Source organism: Terrapene carolina, unplaced genomic scaffold (assembly GCF_002925995.2).
Source record: "Terrapene carolina triunguis isolate 2854851 unplaced genomic scaffold, T_m_triunguis-2.0 Scaffold33723, whole genome shotgun sequence".
Classification (NCBI taxonomy): Eukaryota; Metazoa; Chordata; order Testudines; family Emydidae; genus Terrapene; species Terrapene triunguis.
In genome coordinates this window covers 5,151,516-5,176,425 of record NW_020698074.1, presented here as the reverse complement: position 1 = coordinate 5,176,425, position 24,910 = coordinate 5,151,516, and the positions used below count along the sequence as shown (strand labels likewise).

The 24,910-nt window shown below is 44.8% G+C and overlaps 1 protein-coding gene across 1 annotated transcript in view; it reads right to left on the bottom strand.

Annotated features, from left to right (window-relative positions):
• The window catches only part of LOC113409515 (neuropeptide S receptor-like), a 93,857-nt gene extending 79,819 nt beyond the window's left edge, over positions 1 to 14,038 (bottom strand). The window contains exons 1-2 of the mRNA XM_029914221.1: positions 13,979 to 14,038; positions 2,472 to 2,604 (exon numbers count right to left, since the gene is read on the bottom strand). Coding sequence (XP_029770081.1) covers positions 2,472 to 2,604; positions 13,979 to 14,038 — 193 coding nt within the window. The remainder of the gene's footprint in view (positions 1 to 2,471; positions 2,605 to 13,978) is intronic.
• Between the last annotated feature and the right edge of the window lie 10,872 nt (positions 14,039 to 24,910).

The following is a 24,910-nucleotide window of genomic DNA, read 5'->3' as shown; positions in this document are numbered from 1 at the left end:
CTCCTTTTCTACTGCATCAAACAGGAAGTTTGTCTTTAGGATAACGCCCTTCATCTAGTGTTCCTAAGGGGCTTCATATTGTATTACAGTGCTGATGCCTGCCTTTGCTCTGACAACAATGCCAGCCTTCCTGTACTGCCCCTTACAGGTGAGGGCCATCACCTTCTCCTCCTTTAAATCTCTCCTGCAGATGTTCCTTTGCCAAGATGTCTACAAGACACTGCTATCCCATAATGAGTAGTCAGGTAATAAACAGAGACTATCAATTGATTTTTGCAAAGCATGCTTCACTGACTTTTGCCCCATCCTCCCTCCTCCCATCCTGCCACTCCTTTGTCTGTTTTTTTCCACCTGGTGTGTCTTAACCCTAGAGGTTGAGCTCTGTGGGGCAGGAACTCTCTCTCCTGCTCATTTGTACAATGCCTAGCATGACAGGTCTCAAGCCTTGATTGGGGCATCTCGGCCAGTGCTTAATTTGTGCTGGGGCGTGACAGTTCATAGCCCCAGCACCTCTTTCATTACAAATGAAGCACTGATCTCAGCACTACTATAAGTACAGTATCCTCTTATCCATGGGTGCCAGGTAAAAGAGGCCCCAACTAGAGGCATGTCAGCCACTGCTCTGCCTGTGCTGCTCCTCTTCCTGCCCTGCCTCTTCCCCCCCAAGACCCTGCCCTCACTCCCCCTCCCCCAAGGCTCCCACCGTGGGTAGCGGGGTGGGACCTCAGGGGAGGAGGCTGAGCAGGGGCGGGCCTCAGGGCACAGCAGGGGGCATGGCCTCCCACTTCTAGGGAGCTTCCAGCGCTTGCTCCCAGCCTCCCCAAATGCAGGAGTCACACGCCGGCCATGCTCTTATCTCCTTGAAAGGAGAGGCTTTCTAATGAAAAATGCTGCTGACGCATCCTTAAAAAGAGTGATAAGCAAAATCTTTCATTATGTATGACTCATATGAAATTAACAGCAGTAATAATCTGTCAGTATTGTACAAAGGAACTACCACAAACATTTGCTTCCTTAGCTTGTAAAAATCCTTGGCCCGCTTGTCTACAGAGTTACGGGCTGGCCCCTTTGCACCACTCAGCTATCTAATCTAGATATCTAATCTAAGCGAGAGAAGGGAACTCCCTGCTGGTACAAGTGTTCCCATTTCCAAACCTGAAGAGTTCCTGGCAGATGGGATGTGTTCTGGAGGCATGGCATGGTGGAGCAGAGCTGCGCAACATCTGTCCTTCATTGGCATAAGGTGCATTAAGAATGTTACACCAGTGGTGCAACTTAGAGCTGCTGCTGGGCTGCTCTAAATCACATGCAGGATGGGCCGGCCCTCAGAATCAGGGAGCAGTAATGAGCTCTTTGATGCTTCACTCACTTCTGTGCCAAGCAGAGCTCTAGTACAGGAGAGAATCTAGCCCCCTCTACTTCCCCAGTGAGCAGGAATTCATTTACTTGTAAAGTGAGGGGGTAAGAGGCTGAGGAAGCTGTGCAGTTACTTTTCTAGTTTAAACAAAAACTGCATCTCCGAATCCTAAGGATGGCTGCAAAGTCATTGGGCAGGGGAACATATGAGTGTGTTCTTTATCGGAAATGTTTTATTGTTCCTGAAACATATGCTGCATATGATGATAAATATACCGCAAACGTCAACTTGCATCATTTTGTAGAAGGGATTATTGGGAGGACTTTTTTATGGGTTCTGGTTCTATTCTCACTGGAGGTTTTTTTTTTAAAAAAAAAATACCTGCAATCCAGACATTCCGAAGGCCACGGCAGAGTCTTCTTTAGACACAGGTGTGGACCATATCTGTACTTTTCATTGTCATGGTTTGATTTCATTCTTATCTGGCATGCTTACTACTTTACCAAACACTGATTTCCTATCAACTTTCTTTATACATTTAGGGCCTGATGCAAAGCCCATTGCAGTCACTAGGAGTCTTTAAAACAGTGCCTCCCTCCTCCCATTAGCACTTCTACATACACATTTTTGTGACAAAACAGAACTCCTGATTTTGCAGATAGGAAGCTGTTTTCTTGCAGCAGCGTATGCATGCATTTAGGGATGTTAGTCTTTTAAAAGGTTTTAGCAGAAGAGCACTGGAGCCTCATTCTAATCCAGTGTAATATAAACAGGTCTGTGATGACACCTGGGAACTGGGAAGTGGCACAAATTTAGACTCCCAGATAAGCCTCCATTAAGCTGTCAAATTGGCACCTGTGTCCATCACAGCTAGCGGAGTGTGTTTTTAGATCAAGGACCAAATTCAAGCCTAGTTCAAACAGATATTGCATTGAATTCAATGGAGTTGTACCTGCTTACTCCAGGGCTGAATTTGCCCTCAAGAGAAGTCTTTAGTCTACATGGAAACTGAATTATTCACCTTTCATCTTGCATTTTCATATCAAAGTAATGAAAACTGCTGATCTTAACCCTCCCCCTCACCCCGGTCCATATCCCCCTTCCCAGACAATACCTGTGATGGCTAACTGTGTTACAAAAAAGGTCATTCGGGATTTCCTCTTCCTCTTCCAAGTAGAGAGCAGCACGATGGAGTTTCCAGCAACTGTGACAATAAAGAGAATCCAAAGAGTAACCAGCTGCTCTGTCTGCATGGGGGAGGGAAAAAAAGAAACCAAGTAAATGGATCAGTGGGTGGGTGAAAGTGGCTTGGGTTAAACAAGGTGATGAAGACTTAGCTATAACAAGCAGGCTGGGAATTAATACAATGGGATTTAAATATGAGTTGACAATTGATTTTTCACTTAATCCAAAAAGTCTATTTTTCATCAGAAAATGTTAAAATGCAGCAGCGTTTTTTAAAAAATGGAACAGTGAAGTCCTGGTTTTAATTTGATAGCAGCTAAGTGTGTGGGGTGGGGGTAATAATTTCACAAAGCCATCAGAAGCACATCATCAAGAATCACTGAAATGGGAAGTAACCTTCAGTTTTCTTATGTTGCTCTAGTGGACGATTAAGTCTGTCTGACTGTAGAAAAGAAATTTACAGATGGGCTCCTTGAAGAAACTAGAGGAATAAAATGCTTTGCTTTCTAACCCAAGCAAGTATGGGTCATGCAAGTACCTCATAAAAATCAACTCATTATATAAGAGGAGGGCACTAAGACTAAAAAAAGAACATTGCCATATGGTACTAGTCAGTGGAATCTTGCTGTTCAGAGAAATACATAATGGCAAAATGCCCCTTAGAGGTAGTATGTGTAAAAATAATAGAAATGAAAGAAAGGTTACCCAAACCTTTCAATACCTCAAAGATTGAGCAACAAAAGTGAAGGACGTGTGAGGGAGAGAGAGATGCCTGTGTATGCAACCTGGGTTTTTTTTTAACCCATTTGCTCATGCTGAGATATGGATACAATTTCTGCGTCCACCCCCACTTTTTAGTAAAACTTCTTTCAGTCATTGGGGAGCACAAAGATCATGTTTTTTTCCTTTAATACCCATGCTGCTCAGTTCTTAGTTTTAAGAAGTACTGAACCTGGTGTTTAATGAGATTAAAATGGAGAGCAGACGTAGCATTTACACAACAGTTCATTCACAAAAACCTTGCCACTTATGACGTTGCCCATGACAAGTAGATTGTACTCCAAAAAAGGATTGCGCTGTTCTTTGACAGCTTCTCTTAATACACTGGCTGTTAACTGCAGTCCCATTCATACTGGAGTGAACTTTTCATAGTATATAACTTGTCTGGTCAGGATGTATTGCAGGATCTTAATGAAACAAGTTATTAAAATGTGGTAACAACAAAATATAGTGATCTAATCTTCCCCAGCCTCTCTACTCACACAATTCCCATTGTTACAAAAGTGTAGCTGGTCCGGATTTTAACCCTAATGATAATGTTAAAATTCAGGCAGTTCCTAGGCCAGGGGTGGGCAAACTTTTTGACCCGAGGGCCACATCGGGGTTGCACAACTGTATGGAGGGCCGGGTAGGGAGGCTGTGCCTCCCCAAACAGCCTGGCCTCTGCCCCCTATCCGCCCCCTCCCACTTCCCGCCCCCTGACTGCCCCCCACAGAATCCCCAACCCATCCAACCCCCCCCCACTTCTTGTCCCCTGACTGCCCCCTCCCGGAACCCCTGCCTCCTACCCAACCCCCCTGCTCCCTGTCCCCTGACTGCCCCAACCCCTATCCACACCCCCACCCCCTGACAAGCCCCCCAGGACTCCCATCCCCTATCCAACCTCCCTCTGCTCCTCGTCCCCTGATCACCCCCTCCCGGGACCCCCCACCCCTAACTGCCTCCCGGGACCCCACCCCCTTATCCAACTCCCCCTGCTCCCTGTCCCCTGACTGCCCTCCCAACCCCTATCTACATCCCTGCCCCCTGACAGGCGGCACAGGTCTCCCCAGGACTCTCACTCCCAACCCTCCTTGTTCCCCACCCCTTGACCGCCCTCCAGAACCTCCACCCCATCCAACCGCCCCCTCCTCCCTGACTGCCCCCCAGGATCCCCCGCTCCCTTACTCAACTCCCCCACCCCCGTTCCCCTGCCCCTTACCAGCACCAGGAGCGTGCAGTCGCGACACCCGGCCAGAGCCAGCTGCGTTCCCCATGCTGTTTTTCCCTTCCCCGAGTCACTAGCTGCAACCCCAGAACGTAGGGCACTGGGAGCTGGAAATGAGGTGATGAGCTGCAGATGAACGAAGAGCTGAACTTGTAGCCACCTCTGGTGAGCTAGAGGAGCTGCTGGAGGGGAGGGTCTGCTCATTGCCTAGCCTGCTGGGTGGAGATCGGGTACACAAGGCTGCTGCTAGTGTTAGTGGCTCTCCTGAATTGCTTGGTGGGGATGGGGATGGGGACAGGAGAAGGTCTGCAGAAAAAAAGTTCCTTAAGCAGCACAAAACAGAGGGGAAACATCTCTCTGACATACCTCTCTGCAACACAGCTGAGCAGGGAGGAGCCAAGTGGGAAGTCAAGCCCTGATGACCATAGCCAGGAAATACTCAGCCATGGGAGTGGAGAGAGAAGTTTAGAAGGGAGCAAAGCCAGGTGCATCTCACTCCACTGAGCAGTGCTACGAAAAAGGGAAAGTTTTGCTCCTTCTAAACTTTTGTCTTGGGGTTTGGCTTGCATCTTCTGTGTCTGAACTGGTTCACTATTCACTAGATAGGACACAATAATCATAGGACTGGAGGGGACCTTGAGAGGTCTTCTAGTCCAGTCAGTGGCGCCAGAACCGGGGGGGGCCAGGGTGCTCCCACTTTTTGCCAAGGCTGACCCTGCCCCCTTCCCCTCCACTCCCCCTGAGGCCCCACCCCCCCAGCCAGGCCAGCATGGAGCCCAGCTGGGGAGGGGAGCCTGGGCCCAGGGCTGAGAGCAGCTCCCGGCCCATATCCCCGCCCCCCAAGCTCTTCACCCAGCCCAAGGCAGGTGGAGGGTCCACGACTCTGGGCCAGTTCCCCACAACTGCCTGCATGGCTCTCCCTGACCCGGCTCCAGATGGGAGGCGGGGGCGCTTCGGAGCCGCAGCCCGGTTATGGTAAGAGCAGCGCCGCAGTCAGCTTTGGGGAGCCACTGACCCTCCACCTGGACTGGGGGCCTGGAGACATGGGCCAGGGGCTGATCTTGGCACCCTACCCCCACCCAGGTTCCCTGGTCCTTCTCCAGCGTCTGGCTCGGCAGGGCTCGGAGCCTCTGGGGGGAAGGGATGGGGCTTCTGGGGGCAGAGCCCCAGGGGATGGGAGCCCCTGGCCCCCCCACCTTTGGGAAGGTTCCGGTGACCCTGAGTCCAGTTCCCTGCTTTTTAATTCCCTAGTTACAATTTGTTTTCTTTACGGCTTGCCATGATGTTTGTTGCTGAAAAGTAACCTTTACATATTAGCTAACATTTGTCACTGAGGGCAAGAGATTGACACAAGGGATGAGTTCAGGATAGTGTTTCTTGCTGGGAAGTGATGTGAACTATGAATGAGACCATCTGCGGTCTCCCTTTCAGTGGTGCAAGTCAGGAATATTTCCTCAGAAATCAATGACTTTATGCTGGTGACGGTGAGAGCAGAATCGGGGCCTTTGTCACTAAAATCTTCTTGAGGTTTTGCCGGAAGAAATAAACGTGGATTTTAAGATAGCGTGGCCCATTCATCTGGAGTACAAAGCACATTCAGCGTAAGAAGAACCAATGCCATATAAATCCTAGCTTGCTTAATTAAGGAGCAATACCTGACTGCATGTAATTCAGTATTCTATGGAAATGGACAACAGAACTACCCACACACAGATAATAACTCAGTTAAATGACAGATGAATACAAAAGGGAATAGTTGCCTGACATTAAGATTACTCAAAGGAATCGATCAAGAAATAAGGCTTCCATTCTTCAGTCCAGCAGGGATTTACATCACTGAGAGAAAACAGAAGAGGTGCACTAATATGAATTAAGGATCAACAATGACCTGTTTTAATTATCATAGCCTTTGCAGGCTGACTTCAGCCTTCATTCAAAACTGCATCCCACTGACATCAATGTGATCCAGGGCAGCATCTGGCTCTATGCTTACAATGCTAATGATGTATAAACATAGATTATTTAATTTTCATTTAATTTACTTGTTTGCTTTTTAACAAAAATACTTGTACAGCAACTTCCAGCTAAGATTCTGAAAATTATTCACACATCACTTACAATGGTCTCCATTAAAAAGTAATTATTTCCCAACAGATGTCAATTACTACTTATTCTTTAAAAAAAGGGGGGGGGAGCAGGAGATGGGTTGTCTCCCATACCACAGCATGGCAACTCTTGGCAAATGGTAATTTTGTAAATGGTGACTGCTGTAATTAATCAGCACAACATCACTTTGAGGTAGGTATGTATTCTCAGCCACTGCTTACAGATGGGTACACAGTTTAATTAAGTGACATGGCCATGGTCACAAAACCAATCAGTGGTAGAGCTGAGCATGGCAGACAGGAGCTCACGGATGTTTGTAATCTATTGTAACTACTACTGCTCTATGAGATGACTGGAGTTGGAATGTGGCAGTATTTGTCACCTGAAGCTGATATGAATATTTTGCTAATTTACTTTACGATTAAGAACAACCTTTGCCCATGAACCAAATTAGAAAATTGCATCGGAAACAAGAGGAACGCTGAAATTGGCCTTCTCCGGCATTTTGTATTCAGACAAAACTCCATTTGACTTCAGGGAGTTTTGACTGGATGAAGACTGCAGGACCAAGCCCCATATGGATCATTGTGGCTATTTTGGAAGTACGTTAGCTCTTCCACTGTACAGCATTTGAATCTGCTCAGTGTGTTTTACAAGGGAGCGTAGGTATCATTATCCCCATTTTATACCTGGGGGCACAGAAGTGAAGCGACTTGCCCAGGGACCCACATCAGGTCAGTGACAGAGCTGGGAATAGAAGCCAGGGCTCCTGACTGCCAGTCCAATGACCCACCCATTGGACCAGGGTGCCTCTCAAAAGAAAAATGCATAACTTGATTACTCTGAGTACTTTTGGAAGCTGTAAGGCTGGTATTTGCCTTTTGGTGATGCTCTAATTAAAATGAATGGCCTTCGCTCTAGTTGCCCCCAGCATGGTCTAGACAAAGGCAGTACATATACTGTGTGAGAGCTGCTGCTTTTTCTCCACTAACAACTAAAACAGCATCTGGCATTTTGTCTCACATGGCAGGATGTGATTGGAATAGAAAGACAGAAATTTCTATCAATAATAGATGTCAACAGTGTCATTTTCACAATACCTAGCTCAGAAGTGCCACTCTGCTATGTTTGGGTAGGAGATGGACAGTAAATGGGGACAGCCTTACTCCAGCTGGATGATTTACTCATCCCCACCCCTCCACACAGGCACCCTTCAGGAAAAGGATAACATCCAAAGAAGTGGGATGTAGCCCACGAAAGCGTATGCGCAAATAAATTTGTTAGTCTCTAGGTGCCACAAGTACTCCTGTTCTTTTTGTTACATTTCTGAATGTCAGCAACTAAGCAGCATTTCTTTTTCCTTATTTACCTTTTCATGTAGTGAGTGTTCAAGGAATAATTACATAATTTCTGCATTTATAGAAAATTAGCTAATAGAGATATACTGGATCAGTCAATGGTCCATCTTATAGTTATGTTACCGATGTGTGAGTAAGTGTAAGCAGGTCTAAAGTGTGTAGTTAGTATAAAGGAATCTAGCCCACATGTCACAACTGCATTTAATCTGTAATGAAATTGTCAATCCTGGTTAACAAGTGCCCTCAGAAAAATTCCCTTGTACCTATTGCTCCTGCAGAAATCCACATTCACATGTACACAAACATACACAGCAGCATACATGGAAATAAAGTATTTCAATGCATCAATACTTTCACTATTACTTAGCACTTTCAAAGTGCTGTAGAAACATAAACTAATTTATTCTGACAATGCCCATGAACTAGGTATATATGTCATCACCACCATTCACAGACTGAGAGACCAAGAATCAAAAGTGACTTGACAAAAGCCACACCAAGACTGATGGGCAGAACCAGGATTAGAACTCTGGAGTTCTAGCCCCTGGTCCAGGGTTCTGTCCATGAGATAACACAGCCTCCCAAATGTGCTTCCCCCACTTTTTTTCAGGGACACAGGAAGTACATTGAAGTTGTTTCTGGGCACACCCATTGCACCCTAGTTTGACATTTTAGCACTTCACTGAAATTTGTTCCTGAATCGAATTGTTTAATTTTCTTTCCCCAGCAGGTCACTCATTGTTTTTGATGTGGTTCCTTACCATAAAAGGATTGGGCCTATTAATGTATAACTCATGCTAGTAATGTTCTATTACCATTATAATAATTGAGGGGTTTATCAAATACTTAGGGGACTCTTTCCTTGTCGTCTCTTGATGTTGATGCATGTTTCAGGAGAGTTACATCGATATTAAGAATTGGATGATGAATAAACCATATCAATAAACCACAAAAGATTCAGTGATTCATCTAAATTCATAATTCAAAAACCAAAATCTGTGCCCAATCCTGCCCATCCCACTGTTGAAGCAGTTCTCACTAATTGACTCGGATTAGCTCCTTTTCAAGGAAGTGAAGCATATTCCTGCCCACATAGATGATATAAATAACTTAGAATCATAGTAACAATGATAGAACAAACATAATGCCACCTAGCTCTTACAGAACACTTCTCATCCAGAGATCTCAAAGTACTTTATAAAGGAGGTCTGTATCATTATCCCCATTTTACAGATGGAGAAACTGAGGCACAGAGAGGTGAAGTGACTTGCCCAAAGTCACCCCACAAACCAGGGTCAGAACCAGGAATTGAACTCCCAAGTCCCAATCCAGTGCCCTATGTATACTATTTTGTTTCATTTATAGCACCTGGAAATGATTTGCATATTTCATTGTTTATTCTGATTTTGAAACAACCCCTATGTGACACATGGCCAGAAATCACCCTGCAGGATAAATGACCCAAATTCAACCTTTAGGGACATAGTGGTAGATAATGTTTGTGTTTACATATACATTGTTAGAAGTTAACAATGTAATCAAATAGTACCTGTCTATGCTGTGTTCTGTTAATTCAGAGCTCAAAATGAGATCTTAGGATTTAAATGAACTGTAAATAGAGTGAGATCACTGTATTGATCTCTTTGAAATGTATAGCAAATCACTTGCAAATGGTGGAAAACAGGCAATTGTTTTACGTTCATCAGTGTAGCTAATCACTGGTGATGCTTAGGAAATAGGTCTACTTCAAAGTCTCAATGATTGCCTATTGTTCACCAAAGGACTCTGAGCTATTAAGAGAAAACCTGAAACTGTATAAAAAACCCCTTGGGTCCTGATCCTTTTTATCTCAGATCTGACTGATGCTTTATGCCAAGGAAGCTTGAGTCATAAGACTGAGATCTCCAGTCCCACCTGGATCTATATATATTGGACTATAACTATGGACTAATTCTGAAAGAACTTTTTGCAACTACAAAGCTTGCAATCTCTACTATGAAACTAATCTCAAAACTGCACTCATGTCTGTATGTATATTGGTCTTTAACCAATGCTCTTTCTTTTTTAATAAATTTTAGTTTAATGAATGAGAATTGGCCATAAGCGTGTATTTGGGTAAGATCAGAAATACTCATTAACCTGGGAGGTAATGTGTCTGATCCTTTGGGATTGGTAGAACTTTCTTATAGGATGAATACGATTTTCAGTAATCCTCATCATATTTGACTTGGGTGTCTAGGTGGAAGCCCAAGGCTGGGTTGCTTTAAGGGAACTGTGTTTTGGCTTCTGGATAACCGGCTCTCCGAGCTCTGGTCAAGTGTAGGTAGTCTCTTGGTCTATCCAAGGCCGCGATCAAGTGTCTTGATGTTTTTGGTCTTTTGGCCTCGAGATGAAAACCTTGCCTTTGTTTCTGGGACCTTGAAGTGAAAAAATTCTCTAAGTTATAGCTGTTTTGTGCTGACTTGGTAAATCTAAGTATTGGAATATCCACAAGCTTTGGAGATTGTCTGTCCCATTCTTTACAGTTTGCCCTAATTGAGTAACCTCAGTGTGGCTCCCCTGGGACCCCGGTCACATCATACAAAACATTTTTTTCTGCTTATATATCGTACTTAAGTAACCTATGCACGTTTGCATTTGCATCGTGGGAAATTATACAAATACGTGGTAAGTGCCATGCACCCTTTTCCTTGCAGGGGAAAGAATTACGACAAAACTTTTTTATAGTTCCAAGAACTTTCTGATTACATATGTGGCAATGCCAGAGAAGAAGAAGGTGATTGTCATTAGATATGAGATGTTAATTTACAAGAATATAATAGCCTACCACTTTGTAAAGAAATTCTGGAGTAGTCTGGTTTGAAGGCAATGTATTAGGCTAGCTGCTAAGAGCTGAAGCCCAGATTCTCACAAGTTATTTAGGTACCTAAGTAAGTGCCATTGTAATCAATGTGAGTTAAGCTCCTAAATATCTTTGAGGATCTGGGCCAAATGTCACCTGAAGGAGATCTGTTCTCTTCTAGTAGTTTGTCTGGGGGAAAGACAGGGTGGTTTCTTGTCCTCCACTTAGAATCTGTAATTAGTAACCTGGATGAGGAAAAGTCAGCATGGTTACATAGTTCAGGGCATGTCCCACTGCTGTGTTCCCTGCCCCACCGTGATTCTGTATATTATCCAAATGGAACCCCCAGACAATCTATGGCATGTAACGGCCAATTCAAACTTTGCATGTTAAGTTCCACTTTGGACTTCCTGAGATATGAGGAGTGGATATAAAGCAGAGAAGGGACTATAGGTGAGGTGAACTAGGGAATCCTGTCACTACACTTTTCCCTGCACTGATCATTGCATAGTATTAAAGTTTAACCAGGGACTGGTGCTGTTGAATTACTGATTATTAAATTCATACTAAACGTAAATAATCAGGCTCTGTGGAAGAAGCAGGGTGACAAAGAAGAAAGGAACCTGAATAGATGTCACAATTGGGCTTTCATGGATATTTTTACCTGTACAACTGCAAGACTTAAGCGTAGCAGTGATGTGACTATGCTGAGAATGGGCCTCCATGTATATTTTGAGACGTATTGGCCCATCTTACCCACAGACTCCACTGTAGGATCTTCCACACTGAATGAGCAGATGGATTCAACACCTTTCAGAAAAACAAAGACAAGGGTCACGATGTCTGTATCCAGGATGGATATTTTATAAGGAAGTTTTAGCGGGCAAGTTCTCTGCTGCTATTCACTGCTAGTGCAGCTAGTCTTGAGGACTATAAAGGAAGATGCTTGTTACTTTGAGTAGGAGAGATGCTTTGTCAACCAGAAAAATGAAAAAGGAGAATTAGGGTGAAATCCTGGCCCCACTGATGTCAATGGCAAAACTCCCCTGAATTCAATGGGGCTGGGATTTTGCCCTGAAAGGTCTAAAGCGTAATTGTCTTATGTGGAAGACATTCAAATACTGCTGAACAAGGGAGCAGGGAGGCATTCAGTGACTCTTCTGTACAGTTATGATGCCAGTGTCCTTACTTCCACTACTGGACACAGCACTCCAGAGAACAATATGCCAGTTTGGCCATTGATATAATGTCTCCTGAGACAGGTGTGTAAGAACACTTTGCACTTATCCAGTGTCTTTCCTCTGGGTCTCTCTTAGGCCTGGTCTACACTACGGGATTAATTCGGATTTAGCAGCGTTAATCCGAATTAACCCTTCACCCGTCCACACTACAGAGCCAGTTAATTCGAATTAAAGGGCCCTTTAAATCGATTTCTGTACTCCACCTCGACGAACGGAGTAGAGCCTAAATCGATTTTGTTAATTCGAATTAGGGTTAGTGTGGACGCACACCACCGAATTACTGTGTTTAAGTTAATGGGGTAGTGTGGCCGCACACCACCGAATTAATGTGGTTTAAAACCGAATTAAGGTGCTTAGTGTGGCCGCGCACAATCGAATTTATACAACCTGTTTCCCAAATTCGAATTATCTAAATTCGGATTAATCCTGTAGTGTAGACATACCCTCAGTGGGGGAAATGATGTGCAGAATGACCTGGCAAAGGTCACAGGCGCAGGCAGTTACCGGGTAAGGAATAGAACGTCGGCCTCCTGAGTCTCAATCCTCTGCTCTAACCTGCCTCCTTCATATCACCTTATGACCAGGAATCTCATTTTTACAAACCATTAAGTCTCAGTTCGCCTTACATCAGTATTTACCATACCTATTTACAGCTAATCAAAGGAAGAGGTCAAAGGACTAGAGCTGGTTGGAAGTTTTCCAACAGAAGGTTTTTCTGATGGACGAGGCCACTTGGATGAAATTTAAATGGTCTGCAAGACTGTGACTGTTTTGATGAAATTCCAGTGCAAACCTGCCTGGTTTCCTGCCCACTCGCTGGCCAGACTCTTGAGCAGCCCACCTGGTAGACTGATAGTGAGCCTGGGCTCCTGGCTGCAGGGCAGCCTACCAAGATGTACAGGAAGGATACAGTCCAATCTCTTGTACACTAGTGGAAATTTAGAATAATTCCACTGACTTCACTGGAGTTACACCAGCTCTACACTGGTCTGTCAGCGATCAGAATCTGTCCCTGAACATATCCATCTATATCTCATTCATCAGCATCTAAACGAGTACCTCAATCTACTTGTCTGAATTCATGACGGCACAGAGATCACTTTCAAAGGTAGAAATGCCCTGTCTTCCACAATACTGCGTATAGTTCTACTTCCATATTTTATACTGGGAACTTGACTGATACCACATATCTACCGTAACAGAAGCATGGCATGTATGCAGCCTGAACTTAAGTGCTGTATAAGGATGACAGCAGCCAAAGCAATCTAAATTAAGGATGTCATTCATTATTTCACACCGCGCAACCTGTTCCCTACATTCACATGGTACAGAGCTGGAAAAAACAGAGCTGCACTTGACAAAATGCATTCATTCTTATGAGCTCCTTCTCAACATCCCTTTCACTGCCATGCTTGCCACATTCTTAAAAACAAGCTTTTCCTCTCCTACAGAGCCCCCAAAAGTCAGCCAGCACCACTCCTGATTAGAAAAAACTTTACTTGTCTGTGTACAACATGTTGCTGGGGCTGATAGACAATGGATATCAAACCCTGCAGATTCAGGTGATAGTTGTAATACAGAGTTTAGCTAAGAGACTTAATTCCAATAAAAAGCTACTGAGATGAAAAAAAATCTGTATAATGACATAGCAATCATAGGAATGCAGCACCATGCTATCATGCATGATTAAAGATCTTTTAGGGCTACAATTACATCGGGCCCCTCAATAACTGCCTGATACAGGAAATAGTCCTTACAAAGACAATCACAAATTTTAGGCATAAACTCATAATATGAAGCTTTTAATAAATAATCTGAGTCACACCCCCACCCCCACCACCAAGCTACTGAAAATGCAGAGAGCTGCAAGGAGATGAGAACAGTAAAGCATGCTGTCTGTACCTTAAAGGAATAGTAGAAGGATCCCCAGTCCTCGTCTTCCACTACTTCAGTGAAAGTCATTGTTTCTGTGCAAGTTACAAGTGTAAAATCCAGCCTCTCTCTGCTTCCATTTAAGCTGCTGCTGGCTTCTGTGAAACTGACTTGCATTGCTAGGTTTTGTTCTGGTTAAGTTGTTGCTGCTGTGACAGAGAATTAAACACAGCCAAGCTCTCCTCAGAAGAGCACAGCAAAAACTACAGCTTCACTGCTCCACCACTGGCTACACGAGGCATGAGGCTTCCGTGCAGCTGAGTGATTAAAATCCAAGCTGGACGCTTTCCCCCAAACCGTCCATACTGACAGAATTCTGATGACAGCTGGCCATACACTCCTTCCAGTAGCAGCAGCAGCAGCCTGTAATGTACCTAGTGCACGTGGCATCATCTTGAAGCCTTGCTAATGCTTGCTTGTCCTACAGCCAAAGTTTCTAACTCTAGGAGTCAGGATTACCTGGAAAAACGTTAAGTGCCATATGATGTTATAGTCCAGCACCTTGGTTAGTCCACTCTGCATCTTAGCTCCTTAGCTTTAGCACAGCCCAGTCAGTTTTTTTGCATGGACTGATTGTGTTTTAGTCACCCCTCTTGGATTATATAGCCATTGGAGAGGGGCATCCAGTTCCATAGCACATAGGCTGAGGAATGACAGAGCACTGGTAACTGACATGCAGATTGTGAGAAATGTTATACACAAAGTGAAAGTGAAGACTGATGGCCAAATCAGCAGAGAGTCAAAGGACGTTTAAATTGGCCCATTTAGACTGCAGGGCCAGGTTCTTATGTTACATTGGTGGTAGTCTGGATTAAATTTCACTGTCGTCAGTGGTGATACTCCAGAATCACAGCATGTAATTGAGGAGATGCTGCACCCCTCCCCACACTTGAACTAAAATCTGATCTCATTTATAACACAATACATTCAAAGTAACTACCTGCTTCAGTGGCATTACTTTGCCTTCACACTGAGAGCAGAATTTGGCCTATTTCAGAGTCAAACACTCACATGCCAATATGTAATTTCCCCTTTGTTACATAATCACTGATTCCAACCCTGGATTTTCAACAGTCTAGCAAAAGAAAAAAAAATCTATTTTCCATATATTTCTGTTTGGTCCCAAATTGAGTCCCTTGATTTCCCAAGGGGAGCAGGATTCTATTTCCAACACTGCCATAAATGTGCAGCGTGACCTCGAGCAAGCCACTTCAGGATAGATTCCGATACCCTTACATATTTTGTGTAGTTCCTTATCTGGGCCCTGATCCAAAGTCCATTAGATCAATGGAAAAACTCTCATTTGCTTTAGTAGGCTTTCAGTAACATCCTTTGCAAGTAGTCCATTTTCAGCAGGACCATTTGAGGAGTAAGATACTACTCAAAGTATGTAAGGACAGGGAACTCTGGCCCTTAACCTCAACGTGCTTGAGTTTCTTCCTTAGTAAAATGGGGATTATATTTATCTCCCTTAAATAAGTAATAGGACACTTAATTAATTAATATTTATAAGACTGAGATTTTCTGTTGGCAGGGGCTATAAAAGTACTTTTTTGTTTGTTTGTTTGTTTTCAATATACTTGGCTTATTTTCACCTTGCTCTTAAACACGCAGTGACTTAGGGCTACATCTTGCAATTCCTAATCATGTAAGTACTCAGTCCCATTAGTTTACTCATGCAAGGGCTTCAGGATGGTGTCTTGACACCATCCAAGCTGGTTTTCACATAATCAGGGGAGTGTATGGAATCTTCTACAGGAAAAGAATGAAGTTTCTTATAAAAGCCACAATTATGACACCAAAGTCACCAGCAATTGGGTACAGCATGAATCCCTTGTCATAAGAGCCATGGAGTGTGTTTGCTAATGGGAATCTCAGACCGACGACAAAGGGGTTTTTCTAAGGCCTCAGGGGACAGTCATTCTCACATGCACAAATCCTTAACTCTTGCACCTTCCAAGTTATTGAATCATAGCCCCATCAACAATCAATTAACCTAGTTTATTCTGAGCTAGTGAATGATGGGAGTGGAATGAACAGGCTCTTCTTTCAGATGAAGAATCTAAATTCTCTATAAAGAAACCAAGAAGAACTAGGACAAAGGGGGCAGAATGAGCCCCATTGCAATGAGACCAGGGCAGCAGTGTGGGTGAGGGTAAACTTCTCGTTTGGGGAATGGTGTAATGGTAAGACTTTGATTGCTGCATTTAGATTGAGCTCTCAATTTCATTGGCCAGCAGCAATTCAGAGGAGGCATCAGCAAGAGGACATCGCACCACCGCTGACCTCATCACTCCAGGGTGTTCCATCCGGACTGATTTTTCCCCCCCTCACAGTGTCAGTGTGTAGCAGCAGAGGAGCAAGTAACAACTTGCTTCTCCATGCCACCAGGGCTTCACCAGCCAGGAGTTTTTCCTAGCAGAGTTTGGCCCACACCAAAGAATTTGGATCTAGGTCTGAATTTTGACCTCTTTTATCCGCAAAATTGGAGGCGCTAATATCTGGGCTCTTGTTTAACATCTCTCTCTATTTGACAACACTCTGGTAATAGAGCAGAGGAATGCAGACCATCATCAATGTGCATTTTACCCTATAGGTAAGTCTACTGAGTCTCTTGAATGTACTTTGAATAGGGAAGTGGATTCCCTGTGTGAGAAAAAGAGGAAGCTTCAGGGTCTTCCTGAGCTCACTCTGAGTGATGTGGCAGTAATATCATAGGATTTGGGGGAGGGGAGTTGAGTTGTAAGATTCCGCTCCAGATTTTGAACACCCCAAAGTTTGGGTGTTCTGGATCCAGGGGGTTTGGTTGTCCCATTCTAGGGATGTGGAAGAGCCCTGAAATTCAGGTCAAGGTCCCCATTTCAAGCCTCCGCAATGATTGGGGATGGGAGGGGGTCTTTGGATTTAGGATTTTGGCTCAGGCCCACCTCTAGCTAACACAATTCAGAGACTGAAGTGAGGCAGCTTAGTAAAAAGCGAGATGTGGATAGTGAATAAGGGTGCTACATTTCTGTAATTTAGCAGGAAGAAGACCCATGCAGTGATTGGACAGGATCAGCCATGATAAGTATGCACCAGGTAACAGTATAAGAAATAAAGGGGATTATTCACAGAGGGTAATGCAATAAACAATGGCCTGATGCCATAGGGAGAAAATATTTAGCTGAGAAGTGAGGGGACATGTATTAGGAATTAGTGGAATAAACTAGCAAAAGAGGTTCCATCACTGCAGAGACAAGGCTTTAGGTAAGACAGGAAGGAAAAGGAATTAATTCAGATGGACGGTGGGTGCATGAATAGACCTAAATAGCATCCTGGGGAGATAGATCAGTCAAAATGCAGCAGCATCACTGTCAATTGTACAGCATTGCTGGGGTGCCACGAGGGTGATGATCCCATCCGTGCCTTTCAGACCTCTGTCACTGGGGGAGAGACAGTCAGCACAAAGTGACGTTTAACATTGTTGCTATAATAAGAATGTTTCTCTACATCACTCTGACAATTATTCCTGGGGGAATTCTGCACTACTGCACAATGCAGAATTTTGCAGAAATTAACATTGTACGCACAATTTCCTTTCTCCCACAGAAATGGGCTGCAGTGCTGTTGGCCACCACCAAGGGCTGCTGGACTCAGCAGACACCAGCTTGCACATGGAAGACACTGCCGGGAGGAGAGGACGGGGAGCTAAAGGGTTCCTGGCAGCTGCAGTTCCCAGCATGCCTTAAGAGAAGGAGAGGGCAGGACACAGGAAATGCCATACAAGCCTGGGACCGAGCATCAGGCTGTTTATCCCTCTGGATCCCTGGGCTCTGCGGGGAAGGGGGTGCAGGTATCTGGGCTGGGGGAACCCGTAGCTGGGCTTCGGAGGGAGGAGGTTTGGGTGTATTAGCTTGGGGGGGGGGGCAGCTGGGATCTGCGGGGTGGGGGGAAGGGGATAGAGAAATAGGAATTGGGTTGTCATAGGGGTTTCTTTAAATCTCTACTCCTGGGGAATATTTGTGTGTGTCTGTATTGTTATAATAAATTACCAAAATAATTGAACGTGATTATATAATTGGTGTGATTATAGAGTGTTATTTTGACAAATACAATTTGCAGAATTTTGCAGAATTTATAATTTTTTGGCACAGAATGCCCCCAGGAGAAGAAAATGCCTAAGTAGACAATGCAGAAACACTATAAATCAAGAGAAAAATAAAGAAAATGCAAGAGAGAGAGGGAGAGAGGGAGAGAGAGAGAGAGAGCATGCGCAAGCACACAAGTGACACAGCAAGAGATTGGGGGCCATCAGCCAGGCCTGAGAGCCCAGGAGGCACTTCACTCTGTCTTGCACCCACTTGTAGAGAATCTGGGATTGAATGTTTCTCTTATTTTATTTAAGCCCAGCTTATTTCCACTTTACTCCCATTGAGGAATAGTTACTCGCAGAAGTAGTTATATTCACTTCAGTGGGACAATCCATATAAATGCTCACTGTGGGAGCAAGCGATCCACAATCTGACCCCCTTTCCTGTAAGCTCTGAGGCAGAAACCAGCCTTATGTACCTGTTCTGTAAAGTGCCTTGTGTATTTAATGGCACTAGATTCTGCCACCTTTACTCAGGCTGAGTAGCCCTTTACTCAGCAAGAGATGCAATTGGAATGAATGGGATTGCTTGCAGTGTACGGTACAGTAGAACCTCAGAGACACGAAGAGAGTTATGAAGTGACCAGTCAAGCTCACCCGGAACCGGAAGTACGCAGTCAGGGAGCAGCAGAGATGAAAAAAAGCAAATACAATACAGTACTGTGTTAAATGTAAAGTTTAAAAAGAAAGATTTGACAAGGTAAGGAAATTGTTTCTGTGCTTGTTTCATTTAAATTAAGATGGTTAAAAGCAGCATTTTTCTTCTGCATAGTAAAGTTTCAAAGCTGTATTAAGTCAATGTTCACTTGTAAACTTTTGAAAGAACCATAACGTTTTGTTCAGAGTTACGAACAACCTCCATTCCCGAGGTGTTCATAACTGAGGTGCTACTGTACTATTCAAGGAGAATAAGGATGGCAGAATATAGCCCTAAGGAAACTTACCTTGCATAGCATCTTATTCCTTGTGTACTCCCATGGTAATCAATCAACAAATCTGAGTAAGGCACCCTTTCCAAATGTTTGAAAGCTAAGTCCCTTCAGGAAAATGACACTGTTCCTGCCCCTTTAGCCCTGCCAGGTGGTGTTAAAGACCAACCCATCTTAATGTGTACATCTTCCATGCCCTGCTGGTTAGGCCTTTGCATCATGCCTCACAGTATGGGAAATGTAAGGATGGCAGTATCAGCTCCTGTAGGATTTAGGATTCACACAGACATCCCACATCCCTCCCTCTCAGGCCATGCAAAAGAAAACAGACCTATGGTTTGCTTCCACAATGTTAAAACTTGCATTTATATAGATACAATAAGTAATATCAGTTCACATGCTTCAGGGTTTCAACTAGTTACCTGCACAGAGTGCAGGAAGGAGTCCCTTCCTCACCCTCATCCACAATTGGCTAGATTAATTATGAATTTTCTTGTCTTCCTCAAACGCATCCGATATTAGTTGTCTACTCCACCAAATTATGGTACTACTTTGGTGAAACTAGAAAATAGTTTTTAAAATGTCCTTACTTTCTACTTATTCTGAGGCCTGGAAGTGCACTAAGCTGAACCAACAGCCTCATGCAGTACACCAAATCTTATGGTCCTAGATGGTTAGCTGCATGAGCTTTGCTCATATCACCATTGTCCGGCTTGTCCACATCCCTCCCTCCACGAACACAAGTTGACGCCACACCATTCCATTTTGTTGCGAGCAAGTTCTTTCCATTTGTGGCCAAAAGTTTTGTCATGGGATCAGCCCAGCGCAGTCTTCCCAACAGTCGCTTCTGGTCTCTGGGGATCCAGTCACTGATGTGGGTTGTCCTCCTATTGTCTTGCCTGCGAACTACATGACCTGCCCATCTCTGCTTTGCATCATACATCACCTGCACTACATCAGTCACCACTGTGCGCCTTCTGATCTCCTCATTCGGTATGTGATCACGGAGCAATATCTTACACATTCGCCTTTCCATTGCTCTCTGGGGGATAGCAAATTTTTCTTACTCCGCTTTCATCATTGACCAGCTTTCGGCTCCGTATACCTTCCCGGCAGAAAAGTGGAGTTAAACAGTTCTTTCCTTTTCTTCATGAGCTGTTCATCATCTGTTAGAGATGTCTTTATTTTGTTGAAACTTGCCCACCCTGCCTTTCACCTCCTGCTACATTGCCCTTTGAATGAGTTGTCTCTGTCAGCTGCTGACCCAGGTAAATATATTTGTCCAAACTCCCTCCCAGAGCCTACGCCCTGCACCCCCTATGATTATGGTATTAATGCAGTGCTTAGGTGCCCTGATGTTCGGTGTATAAGAAAAACCTTAGAAATGTAGACATAATACCATACATGCCAAAGAGCCCCAAAACACTTCGCAAACTATACACATACAGCATCACTGAAATGATGGAGAACATCAGCCTGGTGGACAACTTGTTTCACGGTAGACAGGGGAGGGGACGTTTTGGCCAAACACCGGGGAAAGTTCTGTTCTGACAAAAAGTGCATTGGGATCTTCAATGTCTTTGCTGAGCAGAAGTGCTGTGGAAGATAGGGGAATGGGCTGTACTTCCTCCCACCAGCCCTTATGCAGAGCCAGATGGAGTCTCATCCCTGTCTCCTGCAAAAAACCTCTAGTTTTGATTTGCCTGAGTGCTTTGCCCTGTCTTTTGCTGCTATAGGGTTCCACAGCTGCTTATGCCAAAAAACAGCTATGGGTGGGCAGCTCACAGGGAGAAGGGGTCTTAATGCCTAGAAGTCTCCCTGTTGAAGAGGTTTGCAGGAGATAGGGAAGACTGGAAGTGAGAAGTGTACTGTCTGAAGGGGGAGCGGTGATGACAAGGGATATAGGGTTATGGGAAGGAGAGCTGTTCCCAGAGAAGGGATGGAGAAGGTGACAGTAAGAATAGTGAGGGTGGCAGGGCTGCTTCAGGTAGGTGGAGAGAGTTAGAAGAAATAGGACCTGAATTTACTTGTCTCCCATCCCTTATTTTGTAAGAGTGAATATACTGTACTTGGATTGTATCTTGCAAAGGGAATTAAAACCAATAATAAAAGGTTCTATAGCCATATAAATAAGAAGAAAACAAAGAAAGAAGAAGTGGGACTGCTAAACACTGAGGATGGAGTGGAGGTTAAGGATAATTTAGGCATGACCCAATATCTAAACAAATACTTTGCCTCAGTCTTTAATGAGACTAATGAGGAGCTTAGGGATAATGGTAGGATGACAAATGGGAATGAGGATATGAAGGTAGATATTACCACACCCGAGGTAGAAGCCAAACTCGAACAGCTTAATGGGACTAAATTGGGGGGCCCAGATCCAAGAATATTAAAGGAACTGGCACATGAAATTGCAAGCCCATTAGCAAGAATTTTTAATGAATCTGTAAACTCAGGGGTTGTACCATATGACTGGAGAATTGCTAACATAGTTCCTATTTTTAAGAAAGGAAAAAAAAGTGATCGGGGTAATTACACGTCTGTTAGTTTGACGTCTGTAGTATGCAAGGTCTTGGGGAAAAAATTTGAAGGAGCAAGTAGTTAAGGACATTGAGGTCAATGGTAATCGGGACAAAATACAACAAGGTGAACTGTCAGACTGGAAGGAGGTTACTAGTGGAGTTCCTCAGGGATCAGTTTTGGGACCAATCTTATTTAATCTGTTTATTACTGACCTTGGCACAAAAAGTGGGAAAGTGCTAATAAAGTTTGCGGATGACACGAAGCTGGGAGGTATTGCCAATACAGAGAGGGACCGTGATATCCTACAGGAAGATCTGGATGACCTTGTAAACTGGAGTAATAGTAATAGGATGAAATTTAATAGCGAAAAGTGCAAGGTCATGCATTTAGGGATTAATAACAAGAATTTTTGTTATAAACTGGGGACGCATCACTTGGAGTAACAGAGGAGGAGAAGGACCTCGGAGTATTGCTTGATCACAGGATGACTATGAGCCGCCAGTGTGATTTGGCTGTGAAAAAAGCTAATGTGGTCTGGGGATGCATCAGGCGAGGTATTTCCAGGAGAGATAAGGAGGTGTTAGTACCATTATACAAGGACTGGTGAGACCTCATCTGGAATATTGTGTGCAGTTCTGGTCTCCCATGTTTAAGAAGGATGAATTCAATCTGGAACAGGTACAGAGAAGGGCTACTAGGATGATCTGAGGGATAGAAAACCTGTCTTATGAAAGGAGACTCAAAGAGCTTGACTTTTTTAGCCTAACCAAAAGAAGGCTGAGGGGAGATATGATTGCCCTCTATAAATATATCAGAGGGATAAATACCAGTGTAAGCAGAGTCAGGATAAGCTCTACCCTGACATCTGGTGGTGAATTATGGCGAGGGTGGAAAAGAACTTCAGGGGCTGATCTTGTTTGCATAGGCACACCCACCCGCCTAGGCTGGGACAACACCAACTGAAAGTGGTTACTTTGGCTGGTGTGGGATCCCCAGTTTCTCTGTTATTGGGGCAGGAAGAATAAAGTGTTGTTACCCTGATTCTGTGAATCAAGGCCAGTGGAACTGTTGTATGACAGAGGGACTCACCAGTAACTAAGTAGCACTCGCTAGACAAGGGGCATGGGTTACAAAACCCAGTGAATTGAGAGAGATTGATGACAGGTATGTGTACTTGATGGTATGGCCCCTTTTGAGGGTCTGGAACATCAATTGCACTACTTTCCTCTCTCCACTGTTGAATAGCAGAGCTAAGTTTGCTTCCATTAGGAGTCTAGCTAGAAGTTGCTAAACTGAATTCACTTTGGGCCAATGGTGCACCAGCACTGGGGCTCCCCTACTACAAGCTGAAATCACTAAAAGAGCTAAAATTGCTGAGCTGAGATCACTGAATGCTGTGTTAACCAGTGGGGGAGCCTGAAGATATATTGCTAAGCAGCTGGCAATGCTGAGCAGTTTGTGGGACTGTTGGAGCGGCCCATGGAACAGCGAGCGGAGCAGTGCAGAGCGGAGCTGAGCCATTTGCGGGGGCAGCTGGAGCGGTTCATGGGATGGCTGGAGTGGAGCGGAGCGGCTGGCAGAGCTGAGCAGTTTGTGGGACGGTTGGAGCGGCCCACAGATCGGGGAGCAGAGCGGAGCAGTTTGCGGGGACGGCTGGAGGAGTGGGGTGGCGCGGCTGGTAGAGCGGAGCCATTCGTGGTAAAGGCTGCAGCAGAACTCCATGGAGAGGTGGGGCAGTCGGCCTCGGACCACGTAAGGTGCCCCTTAACATCCCGTGTGCCCCCCCCATTTCCGCCCAGGCTGGGGGTGGGGGTAAAACTCTGCAGATAAACTTTTGAACTCTGGGGCGGCACTGACCAGGGACAGAGACTTTAGGGTTGTTGGACTTTGGGGTGATTGGACTTAAGACCCTGAGGGGAAAAGGACACTGCCAAACTTACTTGGAGGTGGGTCTTTTGCTCATGGTTTGTGTTATGAATCCTGTTTGTGGTGTTTCCCCAACATAATGCCGCATTGTTTCCCTCCTTTATTAAAAGGCTTTTGCTACACTCAGACTCCGTGCTTGCGAGAGGGGAAGTATTGCCTCCTAGAGGCACCCGGGGGGGTGGTATGTAATTGTCCCAGGTCAGTGGGTGGGGGCTCGAGCCAGTTTTGCATTGTGTTATTGAAACGGAACCCCTAGATACTGAACCCGGCCCTTGTTGCTGCCAACTCAGAGGGGCAGAAGGGTTACACCAGGGAGGGAGAGGAATTATTTAAGCTTAGTACCAATGCGGACACAAGAACAAATGGATATAAACTGGCCATCAGGAAGTTTAGACTTGAAATTAGACAAAGGTTTCTAACCATCAGAGGAGTGAAATTCTGGAATAGCCTTCCAAGGGGAGCAGTGGAGGCAAACGACATATCTGGCTTCAAGACTAAGCTTGATAAGTTTATGGAGGGGATGGTATGATGGGATAGCCTAATTTTGGCAATTAATTGATCTTTGACTATTAGCGGTAAGTATGCCCAATGGCCTGTGATGGGACACTAGATAGGGTGGGATCTGAGTTACTACAGATAATTCTTTCCTGGGTGTGTGGCTGGTGAGTCTTGCCCACATGCTCAGGGTTTAGCTGATCGCTATATTTGGGGTCAGGAAGGAATTTTCCTCCAGGGCAGATTGGCAGAGGCCCTAGGGGTTTTTCGCCTTCCTCTGCAGCATGGGGCACAGGTCACTTGCTGGAGGCTTCTCTGCACCTTGAAGTCTTTAAAGCACAAGTTGAGGACTTCAATAGCTCAGACATAGGTCAGGGGTTTGTTACAGGAGTGGATGGGTGAGATTCTATGGCCTGCGTTGTGCAGGAGGACAGACTAGAAGGTCATAATGACCTTAAAGTCTATGAGTCTAACTGTAGACATCTGATCCGGGGAGCTAGAGACTATGTTTCGCTTGGCAATAAACCTGGCTGGATGCCTTCGTACCTTATCGGAGTCTGTGGTCATTGGGGGTTCTCTCGGGGTCTGCTATGTCGGCTATCTGCGCAGAGCTGGGGCAGCCCACAGGGGGAACACACGCACGCAGCTGGTTGTTATCAACATTGAACAGAGCAGAGCACCACACCGGTGACGTCTGACAACATTGGTGACCCCGACCGGTGAGTAAATGAGCTGTGCGCTGTAGGAATCATGATCTAACATAACAGAAAACCATGAACTAGGGAACCCCCTTATCCCTTCTCTTCAAATGCCCACAGAGTTTGATAACTCGTGGACCCGCTGGATTGCCGGTAAAGGGGGTCCATATGAATTTAAAAAAGAAAGTGGGGAAACATGGAC